General features: G+C 45.0%; 1 protein-coding gene across 1 annotated transcript in view; it reads right to left on the bottom strand.

The window, feature by feature from the left end:
- Aldh7a1 (aldehyde dehydrogenase 7 family member A1) overlaps positions 1 to 18,291 on the bottom strand; it is a 32,724-nt gene extending 14,433 nt beyond the window's left edge. The window contains exons 1-9 of the mRNA XM_032885852.1: positions 18,022 to 18,291; positions 16,699 to 16,752; positions 14,872 to 14,937; positions 9,376 to 9,456; positions 8,506 to 8,629; positions 6,900 to 7,032; positions 5,337 to 5,381; positions 3,535 to 3,612; positions 1,021 to 1,118 (exon numbers count right to left, since the gene is read on the bottom strand). Of these exons, the coding sequence (XP_032741743.1) occupies positions 1,021 to 1,118; positions 3,535 to 3,612; positions 5,337 to 5,381; positions 6,900 to 7,032; positions 8,506 to 8,629; positions 9,376 to 9,456; positions 14,872 to 14,937; positions 16,699 to 16,752; positions 18,022 to 18,213 (871 nt within the window). The 5' untranslated portion in view covers positions 18,214 to 18,291. The remainder of the gene's footprint in view (positions 1 to 1,020; positions 1,119 to 3,534; positions 3,613 to 5,336; positions 5,382 to 6,899; positions 7,033 to 8,505; positions 8,630 to 9,375; positions 9,457 to 14,871; positions 14,938 to 16,698; positions 16,753 to 18,021) is intronic.
- Positions 18,292 to 21,473: the final 3,182 nt, after the last annotated feature.

Raw genomic sequence — 21,473 nt, 5'->3', positions numbered from 1 at the left:
ATCATTTAAGAAGACACTGCCCAATCCAAGGTAACAAAGACTTATTTCCTAGGTTTCCAAAAATGTAGTCTTGGCTCTTACATTTAGGTCTTGTTTGGTTGGTTTGGTTTTTTAAAGATTTACTCACTCTGTGTGTATGAGTACACTGTGGCTGTCCTCAGACACACTCCAAGAGGGCATTGAATCTCATCACAGATGGTTGTGAGTCACTGTATGACTGCTGGGAATTGAACTCAGGACCTCTGGAACTCAGTGCTCTTTGCCACTGAGCCATCTCTCCAGCCCCCACACTGAGGTCTTTTGATACATTTTTAGTAATGTTTGAGGTTTAAAGTAAGACAAAGACAAACTTCACACTAATTCATGTGACTATCTGATTGTCCAAGCACTGTCTGTCAAGAGACTGCTCTTATACACTGAGAATGTCTAGCGATTCTGCTAAGGAAAAACAAAACAAAACAAAAACACCCACTGGCAATAAATGTGATGCTGACAGCAATTATGCTGAGCTCACCGGTCACCTGGGAAGAACTGGCATCACCACAAGCCTGAGCACTCTGAGGAGGGAGAATGAGATGTCTTTTCGTTTACTTAGGTCCTAATGTCTTTCCACAAAGACCAACGCTACTTCAAATTTAAATGTGGGTGTCTAATTCTTCTGATATCACCATAAGTAGAATTTTCTAAATTTCATTTTCAATTGTTACTAACAGAAATTTAATTTTGTTAAGTTAACCTCCCATCCTATAACCTTACTGACCTTATTATTTGTTTTGTTGAGTTTTTTGTTTGTTTGTTGTTTGTTAGTGTTGGGGTTTGTTGGTTTGTTTGAGATGGGGTCATCATATAGTCCTAGTTGGTCTGGAACTCACCACATAGACCAGGCTGGCCTTGAATTCAGAGGGGCCCCTGCCTCTGCCTCTCAGGAGCTAGGATTAAAAGAGTGTACCACCAGGCCCTGCAAAAACCTTTCAGCCATCATACACAGATTCAAATCCTCAGCATAAAGCCAGCACTTACCAAACCTCTCCTGTACCATGAGGGCCACCTCCTTCCCCACCTGAGTGCTCCCAGTGAACGACAGCAGGTTCACACGCTCATCTCTGGCCATTGCTGTGCTGCAGGGAACAGAAAGTGTCACCCAAGCAAACACATCATGGCCCCCGCAGTACCAGCAAGAAGCATGCTATGGGCCCTTGGCAAGACAGTCACACGGAAGTCTGTCCCAAGAGCATGAGGTAATAAAACAAACTCTTCCCAAGCAGAACCACACAGGAAGCTGGCTGACCTGTTCTGTGAGCTGTTTACAGCCCCTTAGGATACCTCCTTAGTTCATGAAGAAGGTTCTTCCTGTACTGAGAAGGAACCAAGACAATGTGTCCCTGGTGTGGATGAACACCGGGTGCTTTCAGGTTCGTTATCTGCAATACAATTCCTTTCAGAGCAGCCAGACCTGGGGCTAAAGAGCTGGCCCAGCAATTGCAAGATCAGCTGCTCTTCCACAGGACCCAGGTTTAATTCCCAGACCATCCATAACTTGGTTCCAGAGGACCTGACACTCTTCTGGTTTCTACAGAGGTACCAGGCATGCAAGTGGTATAAATGCAGGCAAAACACTCACACACATAAAACTAAATCTTTTACTTAAAAGAACAAGCAGACCTGAAGGCACAAGCCTGTAACCCCAGCTACTTGGGAGACAAAGGTAGAAAAATCACACATTTAAGACCCGTCTGCACTACAGAATGAGTTCCAAGCCACCTGGACTACTTAGAAAGACACTACCTCAAAATAAAGACCCTTGTGATCACACGTCAGACCTCCCCAGGAACCCAGACAAAATGCACTGCTCTTGGAGCTAGGGAGGTAGCTTGCCTCATAGCATTCAGAAGGTGTGGTGGTCTATACTTCTAGAAGCTGAGTTGTGCAGGCAGGAGGATCAAAAGTTCAAGTCATCTGCTACCTGGAATTTTCCAGAATCAGTTCCTCCCTTTAACTTCATTTTCTTCTTAATAAAACTCTCCCCATCCCCCACAAAATACACAATTTTTGAAAAAGTAAAAGCTTTCTAGTTGGTTCTGAGAAGCATAGCTCAGAGGCTATGTATTTGAACTTCTGTGTTGCAGTTGTTTGTGCCTCCCCCGATCAGGGTGAGCAATGCCGTGCAGCCCCTGCATGGGCGTAGACTGGGCATCTTGATCTAATTACTCAGATAAAGCTCCTCAGATTCAACCAGTCTTGAGTGTCCACATGACAGGTGGCTGTGCTTAGCAAGGTCCTACGTGTGCTGATGACTGTGACAAGGCCAACAGGAGGATGTCCAGAGTTCAAGAACAAGTGTAGGCCACACAACACAACACTCAGGATTTCAGTGACATTTTAAAACACTCCAGTAGGGAATATGGGGGGTGAAGAGTAGAGAGGGAAAAAGATAGGTTGTCTAATATTCTCACCTATAGGAACGAAGATATAAGAGCCTAACATCTCAGACCAGCATGGGGACAGACTTGACACCAAGGGAACCTAACTGGTCAAAGTCTAAGCTGATTTAAAAAGCAAAACAAAACAAAAAAGTCTTTTATGATGATTCGGAGAAATTTTAGCCAGTTTCAAATTCAAGATGCTGTAACCTCATGCTAAGTAAGAGAGTAACAAAAGACCTCATATTTACATAAAATGGCCCCAAAAGAAAATTCAGAGACAAAAAGGACAGTAGTGATTGTCAGAAATTTGAGCAAGTTTTCCCCATCCAAACCAATGGGAAATGGGTATGGATAGTAAGAAGTTTCTTTCCAGCATAATTTAAACATCCTGGGATAAGACAGCAATAGTTGCACAACACTGAACATTCTAGAAACAGCAGTTCCCAACCTTCCTAATGCTGTGACCCTTTAATACATGTTCATCATGGTGACCACCTACCATGAAACTATTGTGTTCCTCCTTCCTAACTGTAATTTTACTACTGTTATGAATCATAATGTAAATATCTGACATGCAGCCTATCTGATATGTCTTTCAACCCCCAAAGGGGTCTCGAAGTACAGGTTAAAAACAAATGTTCTCAAAGCCACTTGGCAGGAGCTGAGGGTGCAGCTCTTGGGAGAGGCCTTGCCTAGTAGCATGTACAATGCTTGGACTTCACCCCAGCACCAAAACAAAACTAACAAAAATCCACCAAGTGGTACGGTTTCAAAGGGAGGGTTTTACGGTATATGAATCTTGTGGCAGTTAAAATAATGCTTCCTAGATACAGCGTCAAACTTGCTGTGTAGCTGAAGATGGCCATGAACTTTGATCTTTCTGCTTCCACCTCCAGGGCTCTGAGATTGTAGGCATGTGTCAGTAACTAAGAACCAAGCATTCCTCGGGAAGCTCATGCACTAACAAGTGCTGAGCAGGTCTACAGCATTAATAGTCACAGAAGGTAGCCTCGCCTCCTTAGCTGCACTGGGTTTTGTTATTGCAGTAGAAGATTCCCACCAATCAACGCAGGGCCCTTCAGCAAAGGATGCTCTTCCTCCATTCACCTACCCGATATCTGCTCCACCACAGGTCAGGGAGCAAATGGCACCAGGCAGCAGGTTGTCCTCCAAAACCTTGGCTATGATCCTAGGAATGAGACACCAGACATGCTCAGCCAGTCACTCCTCTCGGAACATTTTTATAAATGGGAGAGAAAGCCCTATCACATGACTTCCCTTTCCAACTGACTCTTCAAACACTCAGACCTGGGTTTTCCTCATGGATTACAAACAAGGTTTGCAAACACAAGTGGAAGTCTGCATTTAAAATAGTGTTAAAGGAAAAGATGTACAGAACATGAAAAGGAGATATAGAAGCATTTTCATCCCATCTTTTCTACCTAACTGTGAAGACACATCTGAGTCAGTATGACAGGTTGGAGGCTGTATTCCTCACTGAAGTACATGGATGAAGCCTTGCTTTTTCTTCTTTGGTCCCTACCCACACATCCATTAGGACAGTAAGGAAATTAAAGAAGAATAAGGTGTAAGAAGATGGAGGAATCTAAAGAGACCCCACAAACAAATAAGGTGTCTGAATATAACCCCATATCTGCTCACACACAGAAGCAGCAAAGGGAAGCAGAGTTGCTCAGCTCAGCTGACAGTATTTGCCTAGTGAAGCCCTGGGCTCAGTCTCCAGCACTGTACAGACTAGGTGTGGCAGTGCACACCTGAGATCTAGCACTTTGGAGGCACAGACAGGAGGATCAGAACTTCAGGGGAGTTCAAGGCTGGCCTGGACCACAAGGGTTCCTGTTCTCCTACCTCCCTTCCCCTGAAAAGAGAAGAGATAATGGATAATGGTGGCACATGCCCTTTGGAGGCAGAGGCAGGAGGATGCAGTTTAAGGTCCTAGTCAGCTGTGTGAGGAATGCGAGGTCAGGCTGGCTACAAGAGGACACAAAACTAAAGCAAACAGGATGGACTGGGGAGGGGAAGAAGTCTCTGAAGCCTGGGATGTTACCATGGAGATGTCCTGGAAGATGGGGCCCTGACTCACATAACCCTGAAGTAGCGCAGGGCTTATGTCTGCTGGCTTCAGCCAGAAAACAGCAGGATCTTACATTCCCAAAAGGCCTGTGCACATCAAAGTGCCTTCTCCCTCAATCTAAGGGCTGCAGTCAAATGAGACCATGGTCACACACTACGTAACTGGCTGTGAGCTGTGAGAAATGGTCGAACAGGCCAGGCATGGCTTGTGTACCAATCAGTTCTCTCTGCTTTGTTAGTGGTCTGTGTGTCCACTTGACAGATACTATCTCAGTGGTAGAGCCCTTGCCTAGCATATGTAAGGTCCTAAATTCACCAGGCATAGAGCATTTCTCAGCCATACACTTGTTGGACAATTATCAAGTAAATACAGTCCCTAAAGTGCCAGGGTATTTCTTTTCTGCTGCACATGTTTTTATTTTTCAAGTGATAAACTGTCAATAGCTGGCATCCTTCCAAGCAGGTAAATGAAATGGCATGGCTCAGACAGATCCACATAAACTGCCGTGATACTAAAGTCTTACTACCAAAGGAGAAAGGTACCTGATCTCTATGCTAAAACAAACACAATTCCTGCTGGGCAGTGATGGGGCATGCACACTTTTAATCCCAGCACTCAGGAGCAGACAGATGGATCTCTGTGAGTTTGAGCCCAGTCTGGTCTACAGAGCAAATTCCAGGACAGCCAGGACACAGAGAAACCATGTCTCAAAGAAGAAAGAAAAAAAAAAAGCACACTCATAGACACATACACCAGTGCTTGTCAATCATCCTAGCGAAATATGTGACACCAGAAAAAAGAAAGCCACACATACTTACTTTGTGACAGCTATACTAACGAGGGAAGTTGTTGGTGCTCCTTTCCTAGAGACATTTAAGAGAGACAGAGAGAGAGAAGTAACTTTAGAGGCAAGCACCTTTCATTTCAAAGAAAAACAAAAACGTTATAGAGAAAAGCGTCTAATTAGACAACAAATACCACTAGTAACTGAAATGGAAACCTATCCGCCAGGTGGGGTTTCAGTGATGAGGAAACAGCATAATAATCGTGCTCCAAATGATGGGGAGTGCAGCTGCTGCAGGACCACAGAACTGTTACGTTAACTGTTCCTGAAGGAAGTGGCACTGTTAACTACATAACACAGTGGGTTTCAGTGCTGGACGATCGTTAATTAGGATTGTCAACTTGACTGACTAAGCACCGCCTTGGCCAGTGCTGAGACACATAGCACTGAACTTCAAATGTGCTTAAGAAGGGGCTTCCAGATGATTAACTGAAGGGGGAAGACCCACTCCAAACATGGGGAGCACCATCCCATGGCTGGACTCCTGGCCTGAACAAAAGGAGAAAAGGAAGCCAGATGAACAACAGTGGTCTCCTTTCTCTGCTTCTGACTAAACTAATATGAACAAGCTGGTCCCACCACCACTCTGGCTCTGCCATGGTGGACTAACTATATGCTCCCCGTCCCCTTCTGTGACCCAAAATACACCTTCCTCCCATAAATTGCTTCTTTTTTTTTTTTTAAGATTTATTTATTATGTATACGGCGTTCCACCTGCATGTACACATGCAGGCCAGAAGAGGGCACCAGATCTCATTATAGATAGCTGTGAGCCACCATGTGGTTGCTGGGAATTGAATTCATGACCTCTGGAAGAGCAGACAGTGCTCTTGGCCTCTGAGCCATCTCTCCAGCCCCATAAGTTGCTTCTTATCAGGCAGTTGGTCACAGCAACGAGAAAGCTCAGACAGAATGCACAGGTTCCTTTGCAAAAAGGTACCAAACCATCAAGTCTTCAAACTACACTTTGTTTTATAGAGATTGAGAATATGCCATTGATGGCATTACTTAACACTAACTAATACATCTGGCTGGGCACACTGCTGGGCACCTGTAATCCCTGCGCCCAGAGGGCTGAGGTAATAATATGGCCTGGACTATAGAGTCATATCCTGTCTCAATCAATCAATAAAATCCTGGAGATGGTAGCCCAAAGGTAGAAGCAAGAGTTCAGAGTCTTCCTCTCAAAAAAAGAAAGAAAAGAAAAAAAAACTCAATCCATCCATCCATCTGAGCTTGGGGCAGTTCTATGGAAGACTGAGCCATTAGCCTATGGAGCCTACTGCCAGGTACTTAAGTGTCAGAACGGAGGTACAACTTAGAGTAAGAACAGCTGGCTGGGGAAGGAGACACTACTACATCCAAACATGTTGCCAATGGTCAAATACAAATTAAAAACCAGCGCAATTAGCACACGTGACTTAATGTGTCAGTTAAGAGACTGAAGACACATCTAAAACCCTTTCACAGTGCACAGCGATGGCTCCGGCTATTTACTCACCACCTCTCACAATGAGACCGGAGAATGACAACTTACCAAAGACAGACGTTGCCTGTGATTAGAGCTATGGCATTGTTCCAGCCAAACACAGCCACGGGGAAGTTGAAGGCGGTGATGATTCCCACCAGGCCTAACGGATTCCACTGTTCCATGAGAGCATGGCCGGGTCCTGCGGTGTACACATATTCACTTGGTGAACATATTTGTTATGAATAAAATCCTAAGCCATTTCTCTTCAGACCAAAGAGTATTCCTGATGCTCCCGTGGACTACCTCACAGAGCCAAAGGATTAAGAACTACTGTGTAATGTAAAACAGAACTGCTCATTACTACCCCACTTTACCAACTGTATTGGTGTTCACTATATCTCGTACTTCAGGAGCTGCAGAGGTAAGGGCAGCATGGATCCCATTTGGAAGACAGAGACATGTCATGAAACAGTAGGAGGTTCCCCCCAAAAGATGTGAACACAGAGGGTAACATAAACAGAGCACAGAACATGTGATTCTCAGGACTGTGTTGTCTCTTGACCTCTCTAACTTCAAGACAAGAAAGCGCATGTTACAGGCTCATGCTGGATGGATTACAAAAGCTTCATTCACTGTAAGGAAATTAAAGTGCAAATAGAAATGAGTATATTTTTGGCAGATGTGGTCCATCTGGCAGACTGCTTGCCAGGCATGAACAGGTCTGGTTCAGACCCCTGGCACAAGCTGGGTGTGGTGGAGGCAGAAGGTCAACACAAGGTTTTTCTCAGCCCTGTGATAAGTTCCAGCCCAGCTTGGAATAGATGAGACACTGTATACAAAACAAACAAAGCCCCCATTCATATTTCATTGCAAACTTTAAAGCTAATGCCATGAAGGCTTATTTTAATTAACAGTTGCCAGGGTTGTAAAGAACAGAGCCAAGAAGCATCCGCAGACCTGGTAAACTTACACACTATTATCACATGCAGGAGAGTGACACTTCTTGTCATCACTCACGCTGGAAGTGGGGCCAGCGAAACTTCAGCACCTGATACCCAGACCGTCCCACAGGCCAGCATCCCAACTCCTACTGGGGAGGTCTAGCCTTCTCTCCTACTCTCTCTTCTTTGCCCGACTGCCATCAATTCCTCGCTTAGAGGCCTCTAGAGTCTACGTAGATGCTGTAGCTACTCAGGATAAAGTCCCTCGCAACAGGGACCCGTGCACTGCATCCTCCAGCTGTGCTCACAAGGAGGTTCCTGATGGTCCCCCATCCTCAACTTCATGCAGCCGCCTTCCCCACTCACAGTATTCAACCACCAGTTCCGTGTCCTTCGAGGCCTGGGGTACTTCCTGGGGAAGGCGTACCTGGGACAGAAAGTCCCCAACACTCTTACAGTCCTGTCCTCTAATTGGCATGCTCTGTCATAGCTACCAATTCCCTGACACTGCCCTCCATCCTAAAACATAACAATTTGGGGCGTATGCCGTGTGTACACACACGTGCAGGTCAGAGGACAACAAAACTGAGCTCTCTCCCTCCACCCTGTGGGTCCTGGGAATGGAACTGAAGTTGTCCGGCATCCTGCTAAGCCATCTCGCTGGGCCCACAGAGGAGGGTTGGAAGCTCTGTCCTGGCACCAAGCGCTTAGCTTAATGACTCCAGGCTTACTTTCAGAGGGCAAGGTGGGTCCCCCAATCATCCTCGACAAGCCGGCAGCATAATCGCAGACGTCCACGTACTCCTGAACCTCCCCTATTCCTTCCACTAAGATTTTCCCCATCTCCAAAGACACCTAAAAATATAAAAATGCAAGCAGGATTTCCCAAGCAGAACTTGTATATTAAACATTAAGTTGAGGACAAAATAAAACATTTTACGTAGGTAATAAACTAAGGAAATCTTTTCTTCTGAAATTTTTTATTTACTTGCTTTTTTGTCTTATTTTTAATATATTGCTTTTATTAATTCTTTGACAATTTCATTTATGCATATAATTCATCATGCTTTGATGACTTTTAAACCAGGTAAATTTATTTTACTTTTTCTTATAAAAAATGGATTTTGAAATTTGTTTTTCTTGGAGCTGGAGAGTTAGCTCGGAGGTTAAGAGCACTGGCTGCTCTTTCAGAGGTCCTGAGTTCAATTCCCAGCAACCACATGGTGGCTTACAGCTATCTATAGTAAAATCTGATAACCTCTTCTGACACGCAGGTGTACACGCAGGTGTACATGCAGATAGACCACTTATAAACATAAAATAAATAAATTTTTAAAATATTGTTTTTCTTGAAAATCATAATCTTGGGACATACCTATAATGTTAATCTTTTAAAATCTGATTCAACCTAGTGGGGCAAGGAAGCAGACAGAACTCCAGCAGTTAGGAGTATGAGGCAGGGGGATCTCTTGAGCCAAGGCTACACAACACAGCAGAAACCTCAGTCTCAAACAAAACAAAACGTATGCATGTGAACTCATGACAGCCTGTTCTTGACTGATTCTCAAGAGATCACTAAAAAAACTTCAAAAATACTTTACCAGTCTTCCCAGTAATTGGATCTTCTCCCGCAAGGCATCGCCAATCTTTCTGACTATTTCTCCTCGTTTTGGGGCAGGAATCTAAGAGAAGAGTGCAATTTTGATGTCAAAGCCTATGTTGGTGTCTACCAGTGTCAGAAGTGCACTGAAGAACAGACCACAACTATGTCGCTAGAGACTTTTTGGGTCACAGTGATGGCTAACATCCCTAGAGCCACCTCTTCTGGGAAGCATGGACAAAATGACAACAAACAGTTATGGATGGTCACAGGTCTAAAGACACTATAAGAAAGAAAAGGGCAAGGCTGGACGCAGGGGAAACAAATCTAAACTCAGACTCACGCTGAATACTGAAGGATTGGAAGAATTGGCCTGGAATCAGCCTGTGCCTGCCTCTTGAGTACTGGGATCAAAGGCTTACACCACCATGCTCAGCTGAGATTCCCTCTTTTTAAAGCCTCTAGCCGTGTGGGCACTGGTTTCCCAACCAGCCCTTTCATTCTGCACGATTCTTTCTGTATTTCCCATCCTTCCTAGAAGGGCACAGTCTTATAAATTCACCTCACAGGGTTGCAAGTCCAGCCACGCTGCTAACATGAGCTGAGATCAAATATATATGTGCTCTACCTTCCACACATTAGACATTTTACAAAAATAATTATGATTTATGTGCAGGTGTGTGCCTCAGTGTATGCATGTGCACTTTACGCCTGCAGGAGCCCACGGAGGTCAGCAGAGGGCCTCTGACCTCCTGAAACTGGACTTACAGTTTTAGGAGTGGGTGCTAAGAACTGAACTTGATCTTCTGCAAAATAAATGCTCTTAAGCGGGGTTGGGGATTTAGCTCAGTGGTAGAGCGCTTGCCTAGCAAGCACAAGGCCTGGGTTCGGTCCCCAGCTCAAAAAAAAAAAAAAAAAAAAAAAATGCTCTTAAGCACTGAATCATCTCTCCAGGCCCATGTGGTACACATTTATTTTACTCCCATCAGTCTCGTGGCTACTATACAACTGCCTGGGCACATCACTGTCAACGAGACAGCTATAACTCTTGCCCAGTAGAGAGCATGACTCAGTGCAGCAGCAGGAAGAGGGAGCAATGGACTACATGAAGGGGAGCAAGTCGTCAGTGGAGCAGCCAGGACTTGTCAGTCCGTGTTACTATGGGAGAGGGGAGGAAGGCCTTTGAAAACGTAGAGCAAAGACTTAAAGCATGGCTGTTCTCAGCCAAGTAAAAAGACAGAGAAATCAGAGCAAAGAGCAGGGCATGCGCGAAGGCCAAAGACAGGGAGAATGCAGTCGTTTTGAAGAGCAAAGAGAGGCAAGGGAAGAAAAGGAGCCACGTGCCAAGGGCCACAGATATAACAAACAGCATGGATCACAGGAGATTTTAAAAGGGAAAAAACCATTAAAACACAGGTCAGTATGTTGTTCTAGGTCCAGCTGAAGAAAGTGACTGGAGAGACAGGTCCGGCAATTGAGAGTGCTGTGCTTGGAGAATCTCCAGGACAGGTGTCAGGTGCCATGGGGTTTGCAGGTAGGGCCTTAGGGATAGGTGAAGTCCAAGGGAAGAAGCTTACGGTTCCATTACGGCTTGGTAGGAGGAAGAGTGACCGACCTGAGGGAGAGGGGGGGGGAAGAAGGGGGGGGGGAGGGGGGAGTGGGAGGGGGAAAGGGAGGGGCAAGGGGAGATCCATCCATTTTCCTCCTGGCATGGAGGTGCCCACCTCTAACCCAGCACTGAGGAGGTAAAAGCAGAGCCATCAGGAACTCAAGGCCAGCCATGGCTCTATCGAGCTTGAGGCTGCCCTAAGCTACATTAAACCCTCTCAAAACAAACAGATAAAACAGCTTTTATAAATTACTTTTCCTTTGTATTTATCTTCGTTGCTGTTTGTTTCTGGCATATTCCTGTGGATTTGTTTTCCTTGTATTTATTCTTCTCTCGTATCTTATGACCCAACTGCAGTTCCCTTCCTTCTTCCCGTCTGTCTCTCCCTCCATCTCCCCTCAGAAAAGAGCAGGCTTTTCAGGAACATCAAGCAAATATGGCATAACGAGCTACAGTAAGACCAGGCACACAAAGGCTCACATCAAGGCTGGAAAAGTACCCCCAGTAGGGTCCCATAGGCAAACAAAAAGAGTCAGAGACAGCCAGTTGATTCTTGTTCTTGTGGTGTCCTCGATCCCTCCGGCTCTGCCGATCCTTCCTCCCCCTCCTCTGCAGGGCTGCCTGAGCTGTCCTGATATTTGGCTGTGGGACTCTGCAACTGTTCCCTTCATTACACCTTGTCTTTATCTCCCTTAAAGACAAATGTTCCCTTTGAAATTTCTAGGCTTAACTGGAGTGAAAAACAGGTTTCTGTTGTGATGTAGGCAAGGCCAACAGAAGGAAAGAGGGCAGCAGAACGCCTCATGGGAAAGATCCTTCAGGGAGGCTGCAGACCAGGCCAGGCTGTTCTGATGCTTTTGTCTGAGGCCCAACTAGGCCTTCTCTAAGTCACTGCCATATTGACCAGAGCCCAGGAGGACTGTCAGAAAAAGCTGTATCTGCACTGATCTTTGAACTCAATTGCTTAACTCCAATTCCAACAAGTTGATCCCTTACTGGCCCAGTTACTCATCTAAGAGTGACCTTCCTGACTTACTCAGCAACTCTGACTAGAGCTCAAAAATGCAGGAGCTATGAAGGAATGCTAAATACAATCTGGCACTGTGGGATAAGACATCACAGTGCCAACGGAGATCCTAAGTTCAAAAACAGAAGCAAAAAGATTATAGCACAATAGCTCAGAACGATCATCATGACAGCGACCACTGCAACAAGGGAGACAGACTTAAAAGTCGTCTAAGGGGGAACCGAGATGGCTCCACAGGGAGAGGTGCTTGCTGCTCAAGCCTGGTGACCTGAGTTTGATCCCCAGAACCCACATAAGATGGAAAGAAGGGGGGTTGGGGATTTAGCTCAGTGGTAGAGCGCTTGCCTAGGAAGTGCAAGGCCCTGGGTTTGATCCCCAGCTCCGAAAAAAAGAACCAAAAAAAAAAAAAAAAAAAGATGGAAAGAAGGAACCAACTCTACAAAATTGACCTCTGACCTCCGTATGCACATCATGGGGCAAGTGTACACACATCACCACCATCATTATCATAACGATAAATAAAACAGTTTTTAAATCAGTTTAGGAAGGCAGACCTGAAACTACACAAACTAATCTCAAACATGTTTTTATTTACTCTAGATAAACACACATGGGCATAAATGTTTCTACTTAAAAGACATGTGAGTGCTGGAGAGATGGCTCAGTGGTTAAGAGCACTGACTGCTCATCCAGAGGTCCTGAGTTCAATTCCCAGCAACCACATGATGGCTCACAACCATCTGTAATGGGATCCAATGTCCTCTTCTGGTGTGTCTGAAGACAGTGACAGTGTACTCACATACATAAAATAAATGTATCTTTAAAACATAAAAAAAAAAAGACGTGAATGATTCCAGCATTTGGGAGACTGAGGCAGGAAGAAAAGAAAGCAAGCTAGAAAGGTGGTTAGGGTCAGGCTGGAGAGATGCCTCAGCAATTAAGAGCACTTGTTACTCTTGCAGAAGACCCAGGTTCAGTTCCCTACACCGATGTCACTATCTGTAACTCCAATTCCAGGGGATCCAGGGCCCTCTTCTGACCTCTGAGGGCACTAGGCATGCATGTGGTACACAGACATACATTTGAGCAACACTCTCATACACATAAAATAAATAAATCTCTTTTTAAAATGTTTTGGCCATGTACGGTGGCACATGCCTTTAAGCCCAGCACTTGGGAGACAGAGGCAAGAGAATCTATGTGCGTTTGAGGCCAGCCTGGTCTACAGAGCAAGTTAACCAGGACAAATAAAGTTTAATGTTCTGGGACAGGTGGCTCAGTGATTAAGAGCATGGTTCACAATCTTAAGGAGGACTCGCAGCAAATGCCAGTAACCCCATTGCATGAGTCGGGCAGAGGCAGGAGGATTGCTAGGATTTGCTTGCTGGCTTCCACCCTAGTAAATACCCTGCTTCAGAGGAACAAGCAGGTGATCAAAGAGGATACCTGATGCCCTCTTCTGGCCTCTGTGCACGCATACACAGGCACATGCATACAACACACAAACATTTTTTTTTAATTTTTTAAAAGATGTATTTATTTATTATATACAAGTACACTGTAGCTGTCTTCAGACACACCAGAAGAAGGCATCAGATCTCATTACAGATGGTTGTGAGCCACCATGTGGTTGCTGGGAATTGAACTCAGGACCTCTGGAAGAGCAGTCAGTGCTCTTAACCACTGAGCCATCTCTCCAGCCCCCTAAGCATTTTTTTAAAAACTAACTGGAGCAGTGAGATGCCTCAGCGAATAAAGATCCATCCTTGGCAACGTGTGAGAGAACTGACTCCAAAGTAGTCTTCTGACCACCACACGTACCAACATGTGATGCATGTGCCAACATACACGGCTCTGTGCACACAGACACACAATTACAAACACCAGCAAATACGCATTATCCTTATACACACACACACACACACACACACACACACACACACACACACACACACACAGTGTGATCCAAAACTGTGTATGCATCATGTAACATGTATAGAAGAATCATACCTATGATGTAATCACAGGGGAGCTGGGAAAGAAGTGCCGGAAGGCAGCTCTGATAACCATCTACTACTACTACTACTACTACTACTACTACTACTACTACTAAAGATGTTGGGATGAAGACTAAATTTGGTTGTCTCGCTGCATCGTCCTCAAAACAAGACAAAAGAGCCAGGCAGCTGCCGAGATGGCTAAGTGGATAAGGGTACTCGCCACCAAGCCTGATGGTCTTGGTGTAATCCCCAGCATGGCATTATGGTGTAGAGATGCTTGCCTTGTGCCAGTCCTGCCACAAACGCCTGCCAACAATACATGATCTAGTGATTTAATCCTCACAACTCCAGAAGGCAGGCTCTCACAGCCTTCCCCTCTTTGTGAAAACCCTCTGGTGGAGGCAGAGGGATGCTGGAAGATCCAAGCGATTCCTTCTCTCCTTCACTCCACGCCCACCTAGCGGCCACTGACTAGTGAGGCCCACTTTGGCTCTGTGAACCCATGATGGGTGTTGCTCAGAGACGAAGGAGGCAGAATCTCCTTAGCCCTAGGCATGCTGTGAGGATATCCTGTCCCTCCTCAGTCTAAGAGGAGAGACAGGAGAAAGAGAGGACAAAGGGCTCCCTTTCTTTTGCTCAGTAAGAGGTTGGGGGAGAATATTCACAGCTCTACACGTGACTGTTCATCTATTTTGAACCACTCTTCTAATCCCGAACTGACCGACCCTGGCTTTAGAATACCCGGAGGAAATCAGCAGAGTCCCCAAGAATGCACATTTCTGCTCTTTCCCGTGCTTATCTGTCTTTCCTGAGTACCTCAGGTGACCTGCTCTGCAGCGGGGACCATAAAGCCGTACTTACATCTGCCCAGATGTTCCAAGCTTTCTTGGCTTTCCCTATGGTCTCTTCGTAGTCTTTCATGCTGGCCTAAGTCAACAATGGGAGTGAGAGAAGAGAAGTGAAAAAAACGTCAGTGAGAAAGAAAAAGAAACTGTGCCTGCAGATACTGACTGGATGCACCCCTTCAATCCCAGCACTCTGGGAACAGAGGCAGGTGGATCTCTGTGAGTTTAAGACCAGCCCAGCCTACAGAGTGAGTTCAAGGACAGTCAGGGCTACACAGTGAAATCTTGTCTCGAAAAAACAAAAATTAATCAATCAAGTAAGCAAGCAAGCAATTAATTAATGCAAAGAGGTTGGAATGTTGCGAATCCAGAGCCTAATTACCTCAGTCTGGGCTAGTTTTCACCTCCCCGAATAAGCGTTCTTTGCCCACCCTGGTGTCTGTCAGAACCAGCATGCTGTGACTTAAGAACTAGCATCCTGGGGTTGGGGATTTAGCTCAGTGGTAGAGCGCTTGCCTAGGAAGCGCAAGGCCCTGGGTTCGGTCCCAGCTCCAAAAAAAAAAAAAGGAAGAAAAAAAGAAGAAAAAGAAAAGAAAAAAAAAAAAAAAAAAAAAAAGAACTAGCATCCTCTGACTAACCAATAAAAGCCTTTTGGAATCTTTCAGCTTAGCAGCTCACTAGTTTCCACCCACCCAAAAGCTAGACTGCCACCAGCAGTGTCCCCATTGCTGTAAACACCGCTCTGAGGTGCCACCAATGGAGTTTTAAATTGCTTTGGTATACAACTTCATGTTTTTGCCACTATAAAACTCTATGGAATGGCCTCCCTGGGGAAACAACCTGCCTTTCCCAGGCACGATGGTCACTCAGATTTGGCTCCAGAATAAGCTATTTCCTGTTCCCTTTAAGGTGAGAGCTCTGGTTTTCACACTGACCAGGATACTCATCTTCTAGAATATACAAATATCTTTGCAAAGGGAGTGGAAACTTTCTTACTGTCCCTAAGACTCACGGATGATAATGATTTCAACAGCCTACAACCCTAAAGTCTGTTTACAAAGCTAGAGTAGTAGCTGGAGGCAATCTTGCTCTCGGCTCTAGCATTGGTGAAGCCCTGGATTCAATGCCGAGCACGGGGAGGAGGGACTGTGTACTAAATTAAACTAAAAGCATAATGGGGTTGGGGATTTAGCTCAGTGGTACACAAGGAAAGCGCCAAACCCCTGGGTTAGGTCCCCAGCTCAAAAAAAGAACAAAAAAAAAAAAAAAAAAAAAAAAAAAAAAAAAAAAAAACAGCAGGAATCTAACACAAGGAAAGATAACCCAGCCGTGCTGTAAAGCCTTGCTTTGTAAATTGAGGTCTAGCCTCATCTAGACACAACACATGACCCATATAAGAAAGTTCAACCTTGGACTCCAACCCAGATTTGAAGAATCAGAACCTTCATCCTAAAAAAATAACCTCTGGAGTTGACTCAGAAGCAATACCCAGAGGGAGACTAGGAAGGTAGCCCAACTTGCCTAGCTTGTCTGAAGCTCTAGCTGGGGTCAAGCCCCAGCGTAAACCTAGTACAGTCCTGCATGCCTATAGCTAGGTTCAAAGTCCTATACAACATTCTCAGCACTAGCCTGGGCTACTGTGATCCAAACAACAATAAAAACACTTTCTGCCTAATCCTGATTCACCTTTTCTAGCTAATTCCACAGAGCAAGAGTGGGCCGACTCCCCAGTCAGTCTCAGCATGAAAAAGAGCTGCATGAGTCTGTGCACCGGTGCTGCTCGCTCTTGCCTCTAAGAACACGAACATGGTTCCCTGTCACGGCCTGAATTTTAACAACTTACCTGTCGGACTCTTGCTATTGGCTCATTGTTAGCAGGACAATAGGTCGTAATTACCTTGAAACAAACATACAAAAAAATAACAATCATTCATAGAAATTATAATCATTCCCAAAACAGAAAAATAAGTGAAATTGGAGCCTTCAGGCTAACTTCTGTTCCGACTAACCCACTCTTCAGAACCGTCTTGGGCTTCTCACCTGTTCATAAGGAACTGTCTGTAAGATCCATGGGTTGGTCATCTAAGACTACGTTCTGAGGCATTTATACTACACACCTAATCCTCAGTGTAGCCAGATAGTTAGCTGATAAGTTTAACACACTGCTTTTCCACCTTACTCTGCCTACCCTCTGGTCTGGAAACAGAACGCCTAAGTCCAGATAAACTACGACAAGGCCTGTGTTAATGAAACCGGTGAGTCTCCAGAAAAAGAAATTAAAATTAAGAAACAAAATTAAGAGCACCTAAAGATTAGGTTTTATCGGGCTGGCTAGATGTCTCAGCGGTTAAGAGCACTGACTGCTCTTCCAGAGGTCCTGAATTCAATTCTCTGCAACCACATGGTGGCTCACAACCATCTGTAATGGGATCTGATGCTCTCTTCTGGTGTGTCTGAGGAGAGTGTATTAATAAACTAATAAAATTAATTTTAAAAAAAGATTAGGCTTTATCAAAAGACATGAACTAGATGATGCCACAAGAGCAATAGAGTGCCTGCCTCCGGTGCACACGGCCCTAGGTTCAAGTCCAAAACCCAAAGCGAAACTCCCAATTTCATGGTAACAATTAAAATCACCTGTATCTCCTACAGCCAAAGGTAGCCAAAAAGTTGCTTTTCCTGTAACAAAGCAGGTTCTAGTAGAGTTGAATGTCATGTTTCTGAAAATCTTTATTTCCCTTGAAAGTATGAGGCACACTGTCCTAAGTTTGGGGCAACTAGAAACTTACCTGTCCACTGCATGTTTTATCACGGTGCTAAGTCTGGCAATAAATACTGAAAACCAAGTAAATCTTCAAGGGGGAGAAAGTTTACAAAATTTCAGCCAGGACGAGCTTGTTACAGATTCCAGGCAAGACTGCCATACGGTTTAAGTAAGCATTGACGTTTAGACTTCCTAGCAGCTCCAAAAGGCCATCGATTCCTCACAGCGCTAAAATCAATCGATTCTTCTTGCCTTTCTCCACGAGAAAACTTCTGTACAACTTTAGAACTTCCCATCCCCGTCTATCCTCCCTCAGCTCCAGTTGGGAGGTGGGAAGGGAGGCGCCCGCCTTGCGGCCTCCTGGGTAAACCATGGCTACAGTTTTCCGGGACTCCCGCATACCTCTCCCCGGCCGCCCCAGCTTCCATTAAACACGCCCTCGTTATCTTCGCGGAGACCCAGGTCTTGCAGCCAGGCATACTGGGGATGATGGATCAGCAGAGTGGACATGAGGGCGGCAGGCCTACTCCAAAGGCGGGAAAGTTTGCTGGCCTTCACAGTCTGCACGCAGAGCGGGCGAGCCAGACGCAACATAACGAGCTCGCACGCTAGAAGCCCCTACCGCAGGGCAGTCCGGGAAATACAGCCCCGCCCCCTGCCCTCGGAGAGTCCACTTGGCAGGCCCCGCCCCCTGCCCGGTTCATTGGGAGGCCGGCCCCCAGCCCCCTCTGCCAGCGTCCATTGGGCAGACCCCTCCCCCGGGGATCCCATTGGGCAGCCTCGCCCCACCCACCCTTCGACACGCCCCCTGCCCACTCCCCATCTTCTCCCTCTGGGGTCGTCCGGATCTACTACTCTGGGTGAGGTGGCGGCCTCAAGGTCTGGGGCGGGGACCGGGCTGAGGGGGCGGGGAACTGAGCCACCCACTGTTCTGAAATCCGCTGTTTTCAAGCGAGCCACCGCACGCTTCTGGGCGGTACTACGCTCAGGGCTAGGGTATTCTGGGCATGCTCATTCCGTCGGTCTGGGCTGGGATCTGAAAATCTCAGCAATTCTAGTCAGCATTCAAGAAGCGATGACGTCACTGATCTCCGTGGTAGCCCAGGGAGGTTTTTCAGTGTGTGAAGGTTGAAGAAAGGTTATTTCCACTGCTTTGGTAAATTACAAATATTTCCTAATAAATGAAAAGTATCATATGATTGTATCGCCTTTTAAATATGCTACCTCGGTACACTCTTACTTTTAAAGAACAAGCCTCGTTTTAATCAATGCCCTTCACACTCCTTGTCTATTTTCTGCAATATCCTTGCCCCTCACTCTCTTATAGATAACGCCATCATTCCTCGATAACCAGGCCTCTCTATACAGGGTAAATCCTAGCATCTCAGCAGCACTGGCCACATGCATTCAACTTAAATAGGTGCCTACGTGATATCCAGCCTGTTACTCATTTTGCGATCCCCAGGTCATGCTGGGTTTCTCAGTGCTTCGATTGCTTTCTACCCTGCAACCAAAGTCACAAAAGGATACAAATAGGAAAGGAAAAAACAACCAAACTATACTTACTTGCACATGATATGATCCTTCATTTAAAAATCTCTGAAGACTATACCACATGTAACTAACATCTGTTAACACTTTTAGCAAAGCAGTTAGATATAAAATCAATATACAAAGTCTTACACAGCCCAGACTAGCCTCCTGCTCACTGTGAGGATGATCTTAATCCCTGCCTCTCCCACCTGAGTGCTGATATTGTAGGCAGGTGCAAATGTACCTGACCCTACACTGCTAGGAACTAAACCTGGGGCTTCATGCGTGCTGAGCGAACAGTCTCTCAAAGCAGCTCCCTGACTAATCTAGTGGCTTCTCTGCATAGCAATAACAAACATGCTGAGGAAAAGGAAAACCAGCTCATTGGCCATACCAGCAATAATAATAGTAGTAATGATAATAATAATAATAATAATAGGTTTCATTTCCAGCATGGCATAACAAAGATGGGTATAGAAACCACAAGGCAAAAGAGAGGCAATTTAGAAGGTAACCAATAGAAGGGAGAAGAAGAGGAGATAAATATGAGCCAAGTAAAACTACATGACATGCATGCATGAGAATGTTAAAATGATATCAGTTTCTACATTGAAAATGCATTGGAGGGCTGGAGAGATGGCTCAGTGGTTAAGAGCACCCGACTACTCTTCCAGAGGTCCTGAGTTCAATTCCCAGCAACCACATGGTGGCTCACAACCATCTGTAAAGAGATCCGATGCCCTCTTCTGGTGTATCTGAAGACAGCTACAGTGTACTTATATATAATAAATTAATAAAATCTTTAAAAAAAGAAAGAAAGAAAGAAAGAAAGAAAGAAAGAAAATGCATTGGAGCTGGAGAAATGACCAGAAATTGCAGCTGAGAGCATTGGATGCTCTTCCAGAGGACCCAGGGTTCAAATCCCAGCACCACGTGGTGGCTCACAACTGTAACTCCAGTTACAGACGTACAAACAGGCAAAAATCACCAAAATAAATAAATTATTTTTAAAATGTGTAAAAATTTTATTAAGAATAAATAAATTTTTTAAAAAGAAAGAAAATGGTTGGGGATTTAGCTCAGTGGTAGAGCACTTGCCTAGGAAGCGCAAGTCCCTGGGTTCGGTCCCCAGCTCTGGAAAAAAAAAAAAAAAAAAAAGAAAAGAAAATACATGAAGATTTGTAAACATATTTAAAAAAGGATCACTTAGAGGAGACAGTAGGGGTGATATCAAAATACATTTTATATATACATATATATGGAATATTCTCAAAGAATATATGAAACATATTTTAAGCATATATATATATATATATAAAATATACTTTTTAAAGGGGATGGCAAACACTTAACTCCTGTGAGTGGAGAATTTGCCATTATAATGAGCAAAATGTACTGCAGGTCACCTCAAAAGACCAGAGGGATGTGGATTGGTTTGTTACAAAGAGTTGTGAAGTCAGAAATACCACCACTACCCCACCACCCCATCTTACCCCACCCCCAACAGTCATAACAATATATGGTCAAACTGTCCTTGGTAGGCCAATTAAAATAAATGGTTCAAAGGGTTGAAGCCAAACCCAATTATCCAAGTTCAATCCCCAGTACCACATGATAGAAGGAGAGAAATGACTCTAGCAAGTTATCCTCTGACCTGTACACAGGGTTAAAGCATATACACATACCCACACATGCCCACACACAGCCACACACTAAATAAACACATAGATGTATTTAATTTTAAAATAAAAATGAAAAGACAAGTAATAGTGAAAATCAAAGAAGGGGATTTGGGGCTAGAAACACAGCTCAGCAGTCAAGAGTACTTGATGCTCTTACAGAAGACTTAAGTTTGATTTCCAGTACCCACACTGGGCAGCTTATAACTCCAGTGGCCTTTAACTCGAGCTCTAAGGGATCTGACCTCTGGCCTCTGAAGGTGCGCGTGTGCGCGTGCGCGTGCACACATGTACACACACACACACACACACACACACACACACACACATATTTCCCTAGTAAGCTTGTGAGTTTGTTGCCTAAAAGTGCCTGCCATGCCTAGGGTTAACACTCTTAATTACAGTCATAGGCAACTAATTCGAAATACTGCAGACTTAAAAGTAAGAGCTAAAACTCTTAAAAACATTTTTAGAAAAATCTTTGCTATGACAGTGTTTAGTTATGTCCTTAGCTATCCACAGAATCCATACATTGCCACAGTTAGAAACAGCATAGGGACTCTGAGGCCGCTATTCCCCACAGCCTTGACTCCTTACTCAGGCCTGCAGCTATCTTCAGTCACTGAAAACATGGTAGGAAGG

Source organism: Rattus rattus, chromosome 15 (assembly GCF_011064425.1).
Source record: "Rattus rattus isolate New Zealand chromosome 15, Rrattus_CSIRO_v1, whole genome shotgun sequence".
NCBI classification, from domain to species: domain Eukaryota; kingdom Metazoa; phylum Chordata; class Mammalia; order Rodentia; family Muridae; genus Rattus; species Rattus rattus.
Note: the sequence above shows the minus strand (reverse complement) of the source record. Positions and strands in the feature narration are given on the sequence as shown.